A 19,047-nucleotide genomic window follows, 5' to 3' on the forward strand; every position below is an offset into this window, starting at 1 on the left:
CGATCGCGATGGGACTCGAACCCACAATCTCCCGCTCCGGAGGCGAGCGCCTTATCCATTAGGCCACGCGATCACTTGCTTGACTTGTACGCATTTTATATCATTATATATTATTAAACTAATATCATTTTAATTAGGGAATATATTCCAGAACCCCTCACCTTTTTTTTTTCTTTTCTTTTTTTAAGGATTTTGTGCTTTAGCATTTAGACCCTGTATTTCAATTTAGTTAATTTAATATCCAAGTGACAAGTGTCCTTTAAGTTATTAAAAAAGCACTTAAGCACATTGCTATTTAAAAAAATGGATAAATGCATTTTTTTGATCCTTGGTTTGGGGTTTTGATAAATAGTTAGCTGAGTTTTCAAAAGTATGGCTGAAATTGCAGGCGGTTAATTGCTAATTGCCCTAACTGGCTAACCGGTTTTGAAAGCATTTCTCTTGATCGATGGTTTGGCAAAAAGACTATTTTGTCCTCAGTCCAAGAGTTATGACATATTAGATTAGATGTAGTCCTTACTAGTGATTCTTTCTTAGATTTTGATGTTGGAGAGACTCTAGAAGGATTTGTGGAGGAGCCTTGCGATCTTGGTGAGTAAACTCACACCAATACATGTTATTTATAACTACTTCACAGCATGATATTTGCAACTTTCATAAAATATCTTTAAAACTGTGTGAATTCTAATTATTTTATGAAAAACATGAGTTAGCATGATATGGTGTGTATAAGGATTTATAAATGCATGCATATAAAAGACACTATAAACTACATTGTATGACATAACACTTCATGTATGGATGAAGGCTATGGGTTACCATTATACAAGTTAATCCTTATGGTCAATAGATTTACTTCTATATTTGGTATTGGCTTCAATGGTGTTATTGGTGGTAGACTCAACCATGTTTGATTGGTAGTTACAATGACTACATTGTTAGTGGTGTGGATTACCCAAGGTTTAAATCTGTTTGGGCCGGTATGCGACGAGTGAGAACATTGGGACACCAATGTTTTACTATAGGTCCTTCATGACAGTGGCAACCTTACCAAGCAAATTGTTAGAGGCTTAGATAAACCATATGAAGTACACTATAACATGTTCCCTTAATTATCATATATATTATATCTATACTGCATCCATGTGCTATAACTGTTAACGATATTGTATATTTATGTTGGAATAGCTAAATGACATTTTTACTCAAATAGGGTTCATTAAACTATAACTTGTATTCTTATGTATCTATAATCACTAAGTCGTAGATTCACACTTTATTAATTTCATTTGTAAAACATTTATGTTTTTATAATTATTGATTCTTTTGAGGATGGATGTTAGGATCAGGATAGGAAACCAACTTTGGACCACCTTACTAAATTGATCTCTAAGGAGTTGGAACCCACTTTTGAGTGGAGAGCAATGGCGAGATTTCGGTAGTCCATTGCATGATGAGTAATGTTATAAGTCTTCTTAGAGTCCTTTTAGAGTCATCTCAAATGTGATGTGACTTTTAAAATTACCAATAGATTAAAAGTCAATAAACCAAATCTCAAGTTCAACAGAAATTTTAAAAGTCACATCACATTTGAGATAACTTTAAAAAAACTTATAGCATTACTCTTCCATGATACTTTCTTGGATATCCTTTGGGAGTATTATCAGTTCTATGACAACCCTCTAATGATTCATTAGATTTGCTTAGTGCATATTTGAGACTTGGTATGTAATAACTCATATTTAGACATTTGTTGGCATGAGATCGTATGCTTGATGCTTTGTAATTGTTATGGTTTAATCGATGCGATGATTATTATAATGTATTCTTTGAGGGATAGAAAAGTACATATGTTAACAGAGTGGCATTTTTAACATAAAATGGTAGTTTGATGTATACAAGTGTCATACCAATCAATTTATAAGGTTTTGCATATATAAAATTTAGATTATGAGGGACCTTAAACCTTTTAAATTTTAAGAAAATCTAAAATCCTTTTTCAAACACAAAGTAATTTATTAATAAGCTTAATGTCTTTAAATAGACAATTACAATATGTATAATAAACTACTCTAGATTTACTATAAAGATAACATATTATCATGAAAAGACCTCTATTATTAAACCTTAACAGACTCTTTTAAAATTAACCGTTAATTTATGGGGGTTAAGTATATTTTACTTAAAAAAAAAAAAAAAATTGTCATTTCGCAAGTAATAAAACAGAATTAAGATTATGTCTTTTTTTTTCTTTTTTTTTTTAAAAAGGAATTCAGTCAACGTGTACTTTCCATGGCGTTTCAGTAGAAAACGAAACATGGAAGGGTAATCTAGGAACTATGCCTGTCGCCTTCTTGTTTGACTCGCAGGCTCTCAGCAGAAGAATATATAAATCAGCTTTGCGTAAGACGGTAAGAGGGAGAAATAGAACACAGAGAGGGACGTCTGAGTCGTCGTTTTATTGTTTTTGAAAAGCCGTTTTTAATTAGAAAGAAAAAAAGAAAAGAGAAGCCGTTTTTGAGGTTTTGAGCGAAGAGGAGAAACTACGAGAAAAAAATTTCACTTTAGATATGGTAAGTGCGAGAAAGTGAGGGAAAGTGAGAGAAAATTTGAAAGATGGGTTCTGTGAGCTTGGACGGAGACCCTTTTTCAGATATTGTAGTGGCTGGTTCACTCAAACCCTCTTGAACTAAAACCAGAGATGAGAAAAAGGTAAAAAGCATTGCTCTCTTTTGTCAGGTATTCACATTTAATGTTTGTTTCGATCCAATTGTGTTTCTGAAGATTTGTCTTTATCTGATTTTGGTTTTTTGTTCTTATCAAGTTAGGGTTCTTGTAATATGCATATGTAACAATAAATGTATGTGTTGGAGGTGTTTCTGTTTGATGGTTGAATGTGGTGTGAGTTGTTGTTTGAGAACTAAGGTTATGCGAATGAGAGGAAAGACAAACAAATTGATAAACTAACACAAGGTAGGTTTAGAACATCTTTTGTCTTCGAATTCAAATTCTTTTCAAACATGAATGTGTTTCTTTATTCGAAGGCGAACTTTAGACCAACTATTTCTACTTGTTATTAATCATAGGGGTAAGGTTTCCCATCTATCAATTGATGAAGCCCAGTACAAAGGGGAGTAGGTGCATTCCTAATTGTTTAGAAGCAGTACCGGTTGATATCATTTTTGGCATTTTATTCAGTATGTCATGTTCTATTGCTTGGCAAAATCAGTAGCTTTGGTGTGTCATGCACCGGGTATTTTTAATTCAAGGCCCAATGACTAGCAAGAAGACCTATATATATATATGTGTGTGTGTGTGGCAAAAAAGCTGATACAGAGTAACTTTGGGCTAATAGATTTAGAATGCATTCTTAATTGGTGGAGCAATGATTATTTATTAGCTGCTTTGCACATCTTTTAAAATATGTCCATGCTGAATTTTATCATGGACAATTACTAAGATTAGGCCCATATAATGGTAAAACTACACTTACATGTGCCATCTGTTCAGAAAGAGAGTTATAGTGCAGAAGGACCACATTCATCTACTGACCTTCAGTATTGCTCAAACATGCATATTTGTGTGGTGAAAAGGGAGGAAGAAAAAGAAAAGGACAAGGGAAAAAAGGAAAAGAAAGATATGGCCCATTTTCTAGTCCAGCTTTGGTAAACTTATTTGACTACCAGATACTTGATAAACATGCATTTTTTGTAATTGATTAAATAAGAGAAAAATGAAACACTTGTTGCTTAGCATGAAATACCCAACACAGTGGCAAAGCTAGGATTTTGATTCACCGGGGTCAAGATTAAAAAAATAGATTTTACACCGCGGACTAACTATTATGTTTTTTTTTTTTTTTCCTTTTTCAAATAAACATATCCAATAAAATGAACAAGAATTGATTAAAATTTATAAAAAATATAACTAACAAAATAAATAAACAAATAAACAAAATTTAATTATCATTTAAAACATATAAACGTAACTTGTAATTTATTTTTTCATGCCCAACATTAATTTATTCAGTCCTTGACAAGTTTTCATATTTTGAAATTACTACATGATTTCTTCATTGCTGATAGTCTTGAATATATCATTCTCAATATACATAATGAAACAATTATTCATCCACTGATCTCCCATTTGGTTGCGCAATCGATTTTTAATAATATTCATTGTTGAAAAAGCTATTTCAATTGTAGTTTTTTTCAATCGGTAAAAACCAATGCCAATGTCACCAATAAATAAACTAATTGTTGTACAATATCCTTTTTCATATTTACTACTCATCAGATTATTTCACTCGCCCTCATTTTGAAGATTCCAGGGGTTGTTGACCCTAAGGATTTTCGTCTGATCAGTCAGTGGGTAGCATTTTGAAGGGGGTTAGGGGATGTTTTATGGAAGAATATTAGGAGGGGTTAGGGGAAGTTTTGTAGTCACACCAGATTTGAGATAGGAGATGGCTCCAAGGTTAAATTTTGACATGATTTTGGTGTGGGTATATGGCCCTTAAGGATGCCTTTCCAATTTTATTTGGTATTGCTTGCACAAGGGATACTTTTATTGTGACTCACGTGGAATTTTTTGAAGGCCCATCAGTAGAACATGAGCTTTGCTAAAGTGGCTCATAATTAGGAGGTGGATGCCGTTGCCTTGTTCTTCATAATGTATTTAGTGAGAATGAGACGAGGAAGGGAAGACAAGTTTTTTTTGATTAAATAATTGAATTATTGTTAAAAGCGTAATGCGCCCTCAAGTACACAAGGAGTATACAAGAGAAGCTACCTAAGACTCAGGGGCCAGGAAAGACAAGTTGTGGTGTGTCCTCTCCAAAAAGAGGTTATTTGGTGTTAAATCCTTCTATAGTGTCAAGAGTTGTTATGATGGTTTTTGTTTTCTTTGGAAGAGTGTTTGACAGACTAAGGCTCCTTTGATGGTGGCCTTTTTTGTGTGGTTGGTGGCCTTAGGAAACATCCTTATCGTGGACAATCTCTAGAAGCGATGCATCATTGTGGTTGATAGGTATTGTATGTACGAAAGGAATGAGAAGTTCGTGGACCATCTTCTTCTTCATTGTGAATTTGCTTGTGCCATTTGAAATGTTTTATTCGGTCGATTTGGGTTGTCTTAAGTTATGCCTATATGAGTAGTCAATTTGTATGCTAGTTAGTGGACAACCGGCAGCATCCAGAGTGCTGTTGTGTGGAAGATGGTACCTTCTTGCCTTTTAGTAGAAAAGAGAGAAAGCAAGAGAGAAGAAGAATTCTCTTATTCAATTAATTACTCCATATGGACCACATAGGCTTAAATAGATAAGACCTAGAAACCAATAAGGAAAGAAATAACGGAATATTACATTCAAATCAAATCACATAAAATCAAAATAATACTGGGCCTAAATAAAGGGAATCAAATCAACGGTTTCCATCTTCAACACTCCCCCTCAAGGTGGGGCTTAGATGTCTTGTATGCCCAGCTTGAGGACTGTGAGAGTACTTCGGAGGAAATTAAGTATTTCTTTTTCAACACTTTGTATCTTTGGACAGCTTCTAATACTTCTCCCTTGGTGATTAGTTATCTTGATTTTCTTATTCGTTTTGCCCTTACTAGTTAGGTGTCTTCTGTTGTATACTTCCTATGTACATGGTTGCGACTTACACTTTTAATGATATTTCGAATACTTATATAAAAAAAAAAGAAGATTATTTGACACTATGGTCAGTTTGATTTGTTGAGCTTATATATTTGGAGGATTTCCTAATCACTTTTGCTATATGGTTATACCTGTAAATTTCACATTCCATGCAAATAAGTAAGAAACGAGACTTCATGTGACGCATGTTTGATTGATATATGATATTTTTACTTCTAACAAAACTATAACAAAGTGAGATTTTGAAGTGAATTTGTCAATGTTTTTTTTTCTGGTCAAAGAGAGAAAAACCATGTGCATATCAGTGAATTATAGTATTGGTTATTATATATGTTTGAAATCCTTTCTAAATTGGTTAGAAGTCTCATGGAAAGTAAAATTTTGTAACAAAACGATTAGTAAGGTAATAGACCAGAAATGCCAATGCTTTTCATCTACTTCCTTTGCAACCTGGGTGTAATAACAGCAATACTTTACCTCTACTTCAATTAGTAATACAACTCAGCAGTCACTAAATCAATAATACTAAGAGATGATTAATCTGGGGGTTTAAAATTTGGTATTTCACTACACCTACTGCCACTACTTCATAACTAATGTGATCAGTAACTATAAACCCAAAGGGAAAATGAAGAATAGATACCGGAGGGGCACAAAGGGAGAGTATATATATGTTGTATTGGGAGGGCATGGTTCTCCTTACTTACAAACAGTCGTTTATGTAGCATGTACAAAAGTTTTTGGTCATCAGCCATTAGGATTCTGAAGGTGCATGGAGCTAAGATGGAATGTGTGCGAAGTCAAAGCCAATACATTGATAAAATGTGCTGGGATGTGCATATGTAGGTCCAGAGGTAATAATTTTTTAGGCAGCCAGGGCGGTTGTTTGCCCACTCTCGACCCCCCTAGCTTCACTGTTGCCCCAACAAAAATAAAGGTGTCCTTAAATGTGATTGTTGGTATCCTTGTCAAGAAGGTTCTATATCCCTATAGTATTAATGTTTGGATAAATAATTTCTTGATTGTTTGGAGTTGTGTCTGTGGTCCATAATGGGCAATTTACCTGGGCTTGTGTTCTAGGATATAGTGGAACCCATTGTAGAACAGCTGACAATGAACTCTAGATTTCCATTTTCTTAGAGATGTTGATTGCAGCTTGATAAGTAATAAGGCTATATGTTCTATACTCTTGTCTGCCTTTCGTTTAAGGAGTTAATGTTAAGGTTTTGTCTAATAAGAGCTCTATATACTATGTTTACTTTTCATCTTTTATTTTCAGATTTTTGTTGGGTTTAAATTTTATTTGCTGTTTTGATATTTGTGTTTCTCTAAGGGTCAAATTATAGATTTACTTTCAGGTTCCTGTAAATTTTTGTGCTTCTGGATTGTTACTGAAACTTCTTTCCCGAATCTGTTACGTGTGCAGCATAATATCGTTTGAAGATTCTTAAGTTATTGAAGGAGACTGTTTCATAAGTGCTGAAGCTTCTGGATATCTCTATTGGGTGGCTGAAACTGGAATCAAACTGAAGCTGTATTCCTGTTTCAGTATCTGTCTGAGACTTCCAGGTTTTTCTGCAGTCAAAAGCTGTAAGCAAGTTTGTAGTTTGGCATGTGTTAGATGGGTTGTTTGTACATGCGTGTGATGTGTTCTTCATAGTATTCTGGCAGTGAGGTTAATCACAGTTACGTTCAGCTAAACGGAAATAATGGTTTGATGGAACAATCGAGCATACAAAAACAATTTCAGCACAATTCCATGGATCCTAGAAATGAGGAACTCCAGCCTGCATCTAAGTCATTTATTCAGGACCCTCTGAGTGGGATGGATACTAATGTTAGAGCTCCTGACCTTAATGTGCCAGAATTTAAACCGGTTCATAATTACTCCATACAGACAGGTGAGGAGTTTGCACTCGAATTTATGCGCGACCGGGTGAATCCAAGGAAGCCTTTTCTTCCATATGCTGATCCCAATCATGCAACAGGTTATATGGAACTTAAAGGAATGTTAGGCATCAATCATACAGGGTCTGAAAGTGGGTCAGATATTTCAATGCTCACCACTGTTGATAAATGTCCAAAAGAGTTTGAGAGAAAGGACTCTTCTTTACATAAAGACGGAGGTAACACATCTTTCTGTGAAGATAGAAGTAACTATGGGTCATTACCACAAACTTTGTCAGGTTATGACAGTAGTCGAGGAGTTCTTCATGGCTATACCTCTTCTGGAGCCTCCAATAGCTTGTCAATGAAAATGAAGGTTCTCTGTAGCTTTGGTGGAAAAATCCTACCTAGGCCAAGTGATGGAAAGCTGAGGCATGTTGGAGGTGAAACACGCATTATACGTATAAGAAAAGACATTTCTTGGGAGGAGCTTGTGCAGAAAACATTATCAATTTATAATCAAACCCATGTTATTAAATATCAGCTTCCTGGAGAGGATCTTGATGCCTTGGTTTCTGTGTCTTGCTATGAGGATCTGCAGAATATGATGGAGGAGTGTAATGAACTAGAGGATAGAGAAGGATCACAGAAGCTTAGGATGTTTCTGTTCTCCATGGGTGATTTGGATGATGCTCAGTTTGGTTTGGGGAGTGTGGAAGGTGATTCTGAGGTTCAGTATATGGTTGCTGTCAATGGCATGGACATGGGGTCAAGAAACTTGACCTTGCATGGTCTGATGAGCTCTTCAGCAAATATTTTAGGTGTGTTAGACGGACAGGATATTGAGGGGGAAAGTAGGCTTGCAACAAACTCAATAGGTGTTAGCACTTCACCTTCGATGGGCACTTTTGTCTCATCATCGACTATTCAATCTTTGCAGCCAAATCTACCAAGTTCCTCAGATATTTATGAACCCTACTCACAGACTTATCACGGGCAGATGACACCCCATGGAGAATCTAAGCAGTATCCTTTTCACCATGGCCAGGATCCTCCTCATCACTCCCCTTTTGAGGGAATTCCTACTCTCGTTCCTCTTCATGGGTTGATGAATCAACAGAGAGATTTGACTGAAGGGCAGCAATATAGTGGCTTATGTGAACAGAATTTGGAGATAGCCGTAATGCAGGTGAAACCAGAATGTGATGGTTCTGTTCAGCAAAAGAGTGACACCAGCAACATTTGTTCCTCAGAGCAAGATTACACGGTTCCTCCACAGCCACATGATGGTAGGTTGATAGATCATCTTTCTTTTGAAGAATTAGGGGTCATGGTTGCTGCATCTGAAGGAGATCTATCTTTATTGTCTTCAAAAAATGAGGCAAAGCACCAGGAACCTGAAAATGTCTCTTCGTCGGTTGATGCCGTGAATCCGGCGCAGCTTCCTAAATCTAGCGATGATAACCCTTATTCTAGTAGTGCATTTGCTCCTGCAGATTCTGAGTCCAGTGTGGTTGATCTGAGTTACTTCGAGCCACCTACGCCTGCTCAGAGATACTTCTATTCAGAGAGAATTCCAAGGGAGCAGGCAGAGTTGTTGAATCGATTGTCAAAGTCTGACGATTCACATGGTTCTCAGTTTCTCATATCTCACTCACGTTCTGATATTGCCCAGCAGGATTCAATTGCAGAATGTGTTGACAAATTGCATGACAAAAATCTGGCTCCTCAGACTGAACAGTCCTCAAGAGCAAAGCCATTGTTTATAGATACCAACTCCATTGATGATGGACTTGCCCAACTTCAAAAGTATAAAGAGTTTGCTGATGCAGTTTTTCAGATGCATTCCAAGCATTTGCAAGATGTGGATTGTGAGTTGAAGCATGAATCACCAGATGCTATGTATAATAAAGATGCTGTGAATGAGAATACTGTTCTTAAGTCTGGCCATGAAACAAATGGCACTAAAGATGGGAATAAGAAACCCTTGGCTGATGAGCCTGCAGAAGCTGGATCAGAACTTCCTGCTGTGAGTCAAGTAGCTGCCTTTGAGCACCATAAGGATACATCATCTGATCTTCCGAAGCTTCATTGGAGTGAGGGCACATGCAAGGGTTCCAGCAGTGATGATGCAAAGGGACAAGCACAAACTTTTTCTTGGATCGGAAACTCAATTGATGATGTTTCTCAAGAAATTCCTTCTGGTGGTGACTCTGCACCTGTTCAGGGAGACATAGTTATTGATATTAATGACAGATTCCCTCGCGATTTCCTTTCTGATATATTTTCCAAAGCAATACTTTCTGAAGATTCCTCTGCCATTAGTCCACTGCCAAAAGATGGAGCTGGCCTGAGCTTATACATGGAGAATCATGAACCTAAACGTTGGTCATATTTTCAGAAATTGGCACAAGAAGGGTTTGTTCAAAAAGATGATTCTCTTATCGATCAGGATCATCTTGGGTTTTCACCTGTGATTAGAAAAGTTGAAGAAGGAGATCATGTATCTTATCGTTTTACACCTTTAACATCAGATGGAGTTTCAGATAGCCATTTGGATTCACAGCTTAATCTTGGTGAAGACGATCATAAAGAATTACCTAGAACAGTTGGAGCTGACAACAAAGTTCTGCATTCAAATTATGATGATTCCCAAGTTAAGGGCACTGAAAGTATGCAGCTTGATGGTATGATGGAAAACCTACGAATGCCAGACTCAGAGTATGAGGTATTCCTTTGAACCGGTTTCAGAAATCCTTCATCTAAACGACTATACTATTTATTCCTGCTAACTTCTTATCACTTTGATGTAGGAGGGGAAGATTGAATCCAGGAATATTGGTCTACCTCCTCTAGATCCTTCTCTTGGAGATTTTGATATCAGTACTTTACAGGTATAATTCATGTATGTTCATTGTTAACCTGTGCCTTATTGAGCATAAAGAGTTCTGGACTTCTTGCAGTACATAAATGATCCTCTCAAGGATTTCAAGTTCTTTGGAAACGGCCATTCAATCATGGATTGAATCTTAGTTGGGTTAGCTCTTACTCCTTTTTAAGAAGTAAAGGGTCTTAAGTATTCAATTTCCTTAGACCATTGGTGCTACGGTATTCCGTCATTTTGGAGTGGGTTAGGGCCTTTCTCGGTCAGATCGTGAAGTAGTTGGAAGTCTGTTGGTGGGTCTTCACTAGAGCTTGAAGGCATTATTCTCGTCGTTCTGTGGCATCGTTTGGGATGGCTACTTCTCTAGCGACAATGTGAGTGGTGCTTTAGGTGAGATCCTTCTTAGAGGTTGTCGTGTGAGGCAATGGATGCTGTGCGAGGGGGTTATGGAGTCGCGGTTCTTTGTGGAGGCAAAGTCCTTTGTTTTCTTGGTGACGGTAGGTGAGGCGGTGGTCCGGCTGGAACGGTTTTGCCTGTGTTGTGTTTTTGGGTCTTTAGTGCACTGCATGGCTGGTTGCGATGGTGGAAGTGGCACTAGGGTACAAAATTTCGTTAAATCTTTCCGGGAGGGTCAGCAGGTGTTGATTGTCCGTCGAGGTGGCAATAGGGCCAGTCATTTCTTGGAGTTTGCGGTGTATGCAGAGGGTGGTTGGAAAGGGCTCATTTTATTACCTAAGGGGGGCGTGAAGGGCTGGGATAGAGCCGATTTGCTGGGGAGTTGAGTAAGGTGGTGGCTTTTCTTGGAGCCACGGTTGTTCCATCAGTTATTGTTGATTCTCCTCTGGTGGGAAGAAGCTTGGGTTGAAGGTCTGGCTTGAGTCGGTTGTGGGTGTGCCATCGCATGCGGTGGCCGAACTTTTTTGTTTTTTGTTTTTTTATATTCTAAGGGTATTTAAGTAAATCTAATTTTTAAACTATAAGGTATTTTCGTCATTTCATTGTAAAAATGAGTTTGTGTGTATTATGTATGCGTTTTCCGTCTAATTTAACGATATGGGGGGTTTTTTGGCCAACGATTGGTAGTTGAAGGGGGTTGAGTGTGATAAGTGCTAGTTTGCGGGGACAACATGTAAATGAGTGGTAGTAACCCTATTCGAAATCCTTGGCAAAGCTAGTTCTTTATTATCTAAAGTGTTCTGCATCTCAAAATAGTTCTGATTCTGCACTGCATAGTTCTGTAGATATAATCAAAGACTGGTCTTCACCTGGTTTTTTAAAATGGAAACCATTGGTACACTCAAAGTAATATATAGTGAAATGAAGTCTATTATGAAAATGAAATTGAGCTGTTAATTTGTTAGCCCCTTCTTCCTCCATTCATTTAAATAGAAATCTGTACAAGAATAGTCTGGGTACCATGATGGAGGACACCTCATACTTACACGTGATTGTGGAACAATTTGAGAAAACTTGGTATCACCTAACCTTCTTCTAGAAGGTTTAGATATCACTCCTCGCACTTTTTGGAAATTCCATACCACACATATTTGTATATTCACTCACTGTAACAGTTAGAACTGAAACTATTGATCTGTTTATCATAACTTTAATTAATAAATGCTGTTTTCGGTTTTCCTTGCGGGATTCAATTGTTTTAATCCTGCAATATTATTTGCGTCCATATTTAGCAGCTTTTTTTTTCTTCTTCTGGACACATACACAGAACTTAATATGCATGCATTGGCCTGCTTGCAAACTTGCCTTCTATCGTGTTTTGTTAGTCTGAGATTGTTTGGCCTACTTTTTTGACAACTTTAAAGTATGTCTCCACAACTGTTTGACAAATCTAGGCTGACTCTCTCCACAAGAATGGCTGGGGCTGGTGTTGGAGAGAAGGTTGAGGAGGTTGTTGTAGGCTACCCCGAGGCAGTGCAAGATGTAAAATTGTGCTATAACACTATGGGGATCTCCTTCAAGGGTGATGAGAAGGGTTTTCTGGGTTTCTTGACCTTAGTGGATGAGGGACAGCATCAAGAGGTTCCTGTTTCTGCTTCTAAACCTAAAGGGAGTAGAGAGCTTAAGAATTTAGAGTGCTCGATTAACTTTGATGCTAGGGGGGTTTGTTCTAGCCTGGGTAAAGGCAAGAGAGCTCTTGCAGTGTTGTAATGTAGCCCGGGGTGTTTTTGCGGGTTTAGGGTTTCTGTTGTGGGTCTCATGGTGTTTCTTCTGTCAGTTGGGTTTCGGTGGCTGTTTTCTTTGTTCTTTTTGCTTTTTCTGTTTTGGTGTCCTTGTATACTTCCTGTATGCTTAGGGGCACCTTACGCATTTTAATGATATTTCTTTGATTACCTATAAAAAAAAAAACTGTTTGATTATTTATTCTGGATACATTTTATAGATTATAAAGAATGAAGATCTTGAAGAGCTGCGGGAACTGGGTTCCGGTACCTTTGGGACTGTGTATCATGGGAAATGGAGAGGAACGGATGTTGCCATTAAGAGAATAAAGAAGAGCTGCTTCACTGGCCGATCATCAGAGCAAGAGAGATTGGTACTCTTCCTCAACTCCTCGAACCTTTTGCTGTTCATATAATTCTTATGATGTATTAGCCACTTATTCTCTCTCTGTATCGTTACAAACCTTATCATGAGAATAAGATCAGCACTCTTTTATTGCTTTAGTGAGAAGTATGTCAATGGTTTCTTTTACAAGGCCACATTAGATAATACTTGCTGCTATTCTCAGACTACAGAGTTCTGGCGGGAAGCTGACATTCTCTCAAAGCTTCACCATCCCAATGTGGTGGCATTTTATGGTGTAGTACAAGATGGACCTGGGGCAACATTAGCAACTGTGGCGGAGTACATGGTTGATGGTTCTCTTAGGCATGTTTTAGTTCGCAAGGATAGCAAGGATAGGTAAGACATCCACTCGTACAGTTCTTGATTTTCAGTTTGGAATCTTCTGGGTCAGGTCCCAATTGCAAACTGTATATTAAAATTTAACTCGTATCATTGTAACTAAACTGGACAAACAGAAAGGTATTTTAAATTTTTGAAATGATGATTACTCTAGAGAGCGAGTTAACTCAACTGGACAAACAGATAGGTATTTTAATTTTTGAAATGATGATTACTCAAAGAATCTAGAGTTTGCCTATTTATTGATAAGAAGTCTTTATGTGTCTGTCCAAAGTTTGCTATTTTCAAATTGAAGCAGTTGCTTCTTTAATAATTTCCTGCATCCTTTTTAAAATGATCTTATTTTGTAGGCATCTTGATCGTCGCAAGCGGCTAATAATTGCTATGGATGCAGCATTTGGAATGGAATATTTACACTCAAAGAATATTGTGCATTTTGACTTGAAATGTGACAACCTGCTTGTGAACTTGAAAGATCCTTTACGACCAATTTGCAAGGTAAGCATTGTGGCTTTATGCATTTCAGGGAATATTCATCCCGTTTATGCTTACTGTGAATGTTCCAATGAAATATATTTTGTTTCCCAGGTTGGTGATTTTGGTTTGTCCAAAATCAAGCGAAATACCTTGGTTTCTGGTGGTGTACGGGGAACCTTGCCATGGATGGCTCCAGAGCTGTTGAACGGCAGCAGCAGTAAGGTCTCTGAAAAGGTAGGATGTCACTCATGATATTTATTGTTTATGATGGCATAACAAGAATTTGACGAAAAATCTTGTACTGATTTTTATCCAATTTACATTTATGGAAGTCTGTACGTAACTTTATGGAGATCTCTTTCTGTTTAAATTTGTTTTTATTTTATTTTTTCTTCTAGTTTATTGAGAATCCCTGTAACAGAAACTTTTCATTTACACTAGCGGGCTTTGAGGAATTTGTAATCTGTGTATTATTTGTCACTTGGAAAAAAAGCATAACTTGGTGTTTAGTGTTCTCTTCTTTATTTCTCTTCCCTGATCTCCTAACTCTTGAAATTTTGTCCCCTACAATGCTCATTAATTTTGTTGAACCACAGGTTGATGTGTTCTCCTTTGGTATTGTATTATGGGAGATTCTCACTGGCGAGGAGCCATATGCCAACATGCATTATGGTGCAATTATAGGTACATTTTTTTTACTTTTCCCGCTCTTTAGCTTCATGGTTGTGCTTGTGCTTGATAGGTCATGTTAGCCTGCATATTGAAAGAGTAACGAGAAATTGGACCATTCCATGACAATTTGTCCAAAAAGAGCAGTGTCAGTTAAATGGTTCCGCATGAGTCAGCTAGAGCTCTACAAGTGAGCCAACCTGTTTGGGGTTTCATTAGGTAAATGAATGAAATAAAACAAGCTTTGGTAAAGAGATATGAGAGTGAGGCTAGCTTTGGGCATCCCCTAGCCAAGCCCTAAGAAAAGGGATGTGTTTAGGTGCTGAAGCCACTTCGGATATTTATTGCATTGGACTAATGTAATTCCTTTGGTGCTGGTTCAGAACGGGGTCGACTCTATCGAAGGAATTAATCCAAGAAACGGTTGATTAATATAGTTACCAATAGCGAATATCCTCTGCTTACCCCCCCCCTTCAATTACCTGATCGAGAAGTGGTAGCATTGGACTGATCTTAGACTCAAAGAAGTCATGGCAATGAGGATCCCAAGACATAGTAACACCTATGATGCAAGGAATAATGGACTTGCATCACAATATCATTTTCTTCTTTGCGGCTAGTGCCTTGCTCTGAAAGAGTCCATCCTTTACCATTACAATATACTTACTGTCATGTAAAAAGTTAAAAACAAGTGTGACATTACCTTGCATTACCTTATATAGTAGGATTTAACCTGGGGTAGCATTGGAATGCATTTGGCCCTTTATGAAAATGGAAGGAAGCTATTGACTCAATGTAGCTCCTTTCTCCTAATTCATTTTTTTAATAGAAAGCTTATACAGGAATATTCTAGGTACCATGATAGATAGCTATAAGAGGACACCTTACCTTCTAGAAGTTTTGCATACATTTCCTTATACTCTTAGGACATTACGTATTATTCCACATACATTCATTTATTCACTCTAATACTCCCCCTAAAGCTGGGACATATATAGCATATAAACTTAGCTTGGAAAAATAAAGTCTAATTGACCATGAAAAAGAGACTTTGTAAACACACCAACAAGTTGATCTCCGAATTTCACAAAAGGTGAAAAAATATCCCCACTCAATATTTTATCCTGAATGAAATGACAATCAACTTCAATGTGCTTTGTTTTCTCATGGAATAGTGGATTAGAAGCAATGTGCATAGCAACCTGATTGTCGCAATATCTAGGTAAGCTGAAAATCTAATTTTCTAAAGGAAATTTTGGGAAGTAATTAAAGAAGATATCATGGCTGTTTTCAGAGATTTCCACAGCAAGGGGAGGTTTCAAAAAAGTCTAAATGCAACATTTATCGCGCTCATTCCAAAAAAAGCAGAGGCGGACAAGTTAAAGGACTTTCGACCTATTAGTTTGGTGGGCATGGTGTACAAATTGATTTCTAAAGTGCTTGTGAATCAATTGAAAAATGTGTTAGAGAACATAAGATCGAAGTCTCAAAATGCGTATATTAAGGGGAGACAGATTCTCGATTCGGTTCTGATAGCCAATGAAGGCATTGATAGCCGGCTTCGATCTGGAGAACCCGGTTTGTTTTGTAAATTGGACTTAGAAAAGGCGTATGATCATGTGAATTGGGAGTTTTTGCTATTCATATTGCTACGAAGTGGGTTTGGGGAGAAATTGAGAAATTGAGGAATTGAATAGCGTTCTGCATTTCTATAGTCCGATATTCAGTTTTGATTAATGGAGAACCTTCATGTTTTTTTAGTAGCTCTCGGGGCATAAGATAAGGGGATCCACTATCTCCTTTTCTATTTGTTATTGTTATGGAGGCGCTGAGTGGAATGATGGACGCTATAGAAGAAAGTGGTCTTGTGGCTGGTTTCTCAGTGGGGACAAGAAATAATCCTGGACTTAGTGTCTCACATTTGCTATTTGCTGATGATACGTTGGTATTTTGTGGACCTAATGAGGATCAACTTAGAAATCTGCGTTGCCTTTTTCTATGCTTTGAAGCTGTCTCGGGGCTATAAATTAACTTGTCAAAGTCTAAGATTGTTCCAATTGGTGAGGTGGAAAATGTTGATAGGCTGGCAAGCATCTTTGGTTGTAGGGTGGCAGGATTACTTATGAAATACTTTGGTCTTCCTTTGGGGGCTACCACCATTTGGAATGATACTGTTGAGAAAATGGGAAGGAAATTGGTGGGTTGGAAGAAGATGTATCTATCAAAGGGTGGGAGGCTCACACCGATTAAAAACACTTTGTCCAACCTACCTACGTACTTCTTGTCTCTATTCCCTATTCCTGTGAGTGTGGTGAACAGATTGGAGAAGATACAACGAGATTTCCTATGAGGTGGCCTAAATGAGGAGCCTAAATTCCATTTAGTGCAATGGGCTAAAATTTTCTCTCCCATGCAAGGTGGTGGTTTGGGCATCCTAACTTGCGCACTTTCAATCTTGCTTTATTGGGTAAATAGTTATGGTGATATGCTACGGAAATGGAGGCATATTGGAGGTTGGTTGTTGAGGTCAAGCTTGGGTGCATGAATGGCGGTTGGTGTACCAAAGTGGTGAAGAGTCCTTATGGAGTTGGAGTGTGGAAACATATTCGGAGAGTGTGGGATGTTTTCTCGAGATTTATTAGTTTCGGAGTAGGAGATGGCTCCCACATTAGATTTTGGCATGATAATTGGTGCGGGATCAGCCTTTGAAGGAAGCTTTTCCTGAATTCTTTAAAGTATTTCAGTATCGATTAGTATAATCACATCCTGGGTTCAAGCAATGTGGACTGGTAAGATTTAGCCGGTCAAGAAATGCTTAAGATGAGTTTTGGAAATCAGGGATGGTAATATTGAATGTATGAGCCAAAAAAGTACATCCATTTTGATAAAAACAAAGCGCATAATAGGTGAAACCCCATTAGTTTTTCAATTGAAGAAAGGGTTTATCAACAAGAATGTATATTTTTTCAGAAGAAATTTATAAGAATGTCATCAGTAATACAATCAAAATTAACAAGTGAAAGATTGTGTAAAAGCATATCAATTGCATTTAAATACAATTAAATTGTAGTTCTATAGTTGAGCTGCTGGTAACTCTATTGAGCTGATTTGATGTGTTTACGCTGTAGCGTGAGTTAAAAATGAGGCTCTGGCTCGGTTCATTATCATCAATCATATAAACAAGCAAATCTAAGGTTTTTATTTGACCAATCTCAAACTGTCTGCAAACAATTACTTTGCACCCCTGTTTTGAAGATAGGTTTACATAAGTTACCTAGAATGAAGGTAATTGTGTTAACCTAGAATATTGATGGGAATTTTTGAATTGCCGGAAATTCGTATTATGGAATAAAAGTGCACAATGTTTTTGGTCAAGTATTTGTGGTTCACTAGTTAATAGTGTATTGATAACTCTGGGCTTACCCATTATTCTATTAGGATCCTTATGGTCGGGAATCTAGAAGGGGACTGAATTGATTATAGGGTATGGTTTGAGAAGCATAGGATCTTAAGATGCAGATTAGGGCCTAAAACAGCAATTGGTTCACATTGCTTGCAGATAACCAACCCCGACTTTTATGAAATTAAATCTATTATGGTACCACCTTTTGTATAAGGTTTATCTATCAAAATAAATGTTGATGGTTAAAGATCATTCCTCTTGGTTATGCTCTCTCTCATTCACTCTCTCTCTCTTTCCAGAAAGTTACTGTAAACTGCTAAGCTCAAGTTATTTGAAAACCTTTCTGTGCATGTAGGAGGTATTGTGAACAACACATTGAGGCCAACTATTCCAAGTTACTGTGATCCTGAATGGAGAAGACTAATGGAGCAGTGTTGGGCCCCTAATCCTGCATCCAGGCCGTCCTTCACGGAAATCGCCAGTCGTTTACGTGTCATGTCTGCAGCAGCTACCCAAGCCAAAGCACATGGTCAAAAGTCATCTAAATAGTGGTTCATTGGTTCCTTATGGCATTACTGATGTGAGATAGATACCATATGACAAGTTAATTCTTTTAATTGTACTATAGCTAGCTTATAATATTAGTCAGGAATAATTGGCTTCCATAATTTTCTTTTCCCTCAAAATGGAATAGCCTCTCTTTCCAAGTAAATCTCTTAATAATAATCCTCTTTTTCCTTCCTCAACTCCACAACCTTTTTTACAGGATGTGAGATTTTTACTTCATTAATAGAAATTGTAAATCCCTTTTCTTTTTGGTCACATCAACATCGCATCTAACATGCAGGCTTTTAACGATGTTCTTCCCTTCCATCAGCTTGCTAAGCGTTTGAAACAGGTGATACCTCTAAACCTGATTGCGTGCAGCGTGGGAGGGTGCTATTGAATTCATCAAAGTGGTAGACTTGCAACTATTGAGACTATAAATCAAAATTTAAAGCTGGCCCTGGAAACTAGCGTTTGTTTGACAATGTGTTTTCACAGCAATTTTTTGTCTCACAATTTGAATTCCGTTTTTTCTTATTCTCTAACTTGCAACACCTAAGAACCTAGGTCTGCAACTACCCTATGAAAAACACGGCTCTC

General features: G+C 37.4%; 1 protein-coding gene and 1 non-coding gene across 3 annotated transcripts; one reads left to right on the top strand and one right to left on the bottom strand.

Moving 5' to 3' along the window:
* Nucleotides 1–73, bottom strand: TRNAR-CCG (transfer RNA arginine (anticodon CCG)). The gene has a single exon. It is a non-coding gene; the product is annotated as a tRNA-Arg (tRNA).
* A 2,340-nt stretch (nucleotides 74–2,413) lies between these two features.
* On the top strand, nucleotides 2,414–18,642 carry LOC132173654 (kinase superfamily with octicosapeptide/Phox/Bem1p domain-containing protein). 2 transcript variants are annotated; one of them, XM_059585214.2, is made up of 9 exons: nucleotides 2,414–2,712; nucleotides 7,086–10,274; nucleotides 10,360–10,440; nucleotides 12,829–12,981; nucleotides 13,177–13,349; nucleotides 13,703–13,850; nucleotides 13,941–14,063; nucleotides 14,426–14,513; nucleotides 18,257–18,642. In XM_059585214.2, exons 2-9 carry the CDS (start codon nucleotides 7,377–7,379, stop codon nucleotides 18,448–18,450), a joined length of 3,858 nt encoding a protein of 1,285 aa, XP_059441197.2. In that variant the 5' UTR covers nucleotides 2,414–2,712; nucleotides 7,086–7,376; the 3' UTR covers nucleotides 18,451–18,642. The 2 variants fall into 2 exon arrangements, with proteins under 2 accessions (XP_059441197.2, XP_088370325.1); XM_088514199.1 differs by having other exon boundaries at nucleotides 13,177–13,337; nucleotides 13,700–13,850.
* Nucleotides 18,643–19,047: the final 405 nt, after the last annotated feature.

This window comes from Corylus avellana, chromosome 3 (genome assembly GCF_965113065.1).
Source record: "Corylus avellana chromosome 3, dhCorAvel1.hap1.2, whole genome shotgun sequence".
Taxonomy (NCBI): domain Eukaryota; kingdom Viridiplantae; phylum Streptophyta; class Magnoliopsida; order Fagales; family Betulaceae; genus Corylus; species Corylus avellana.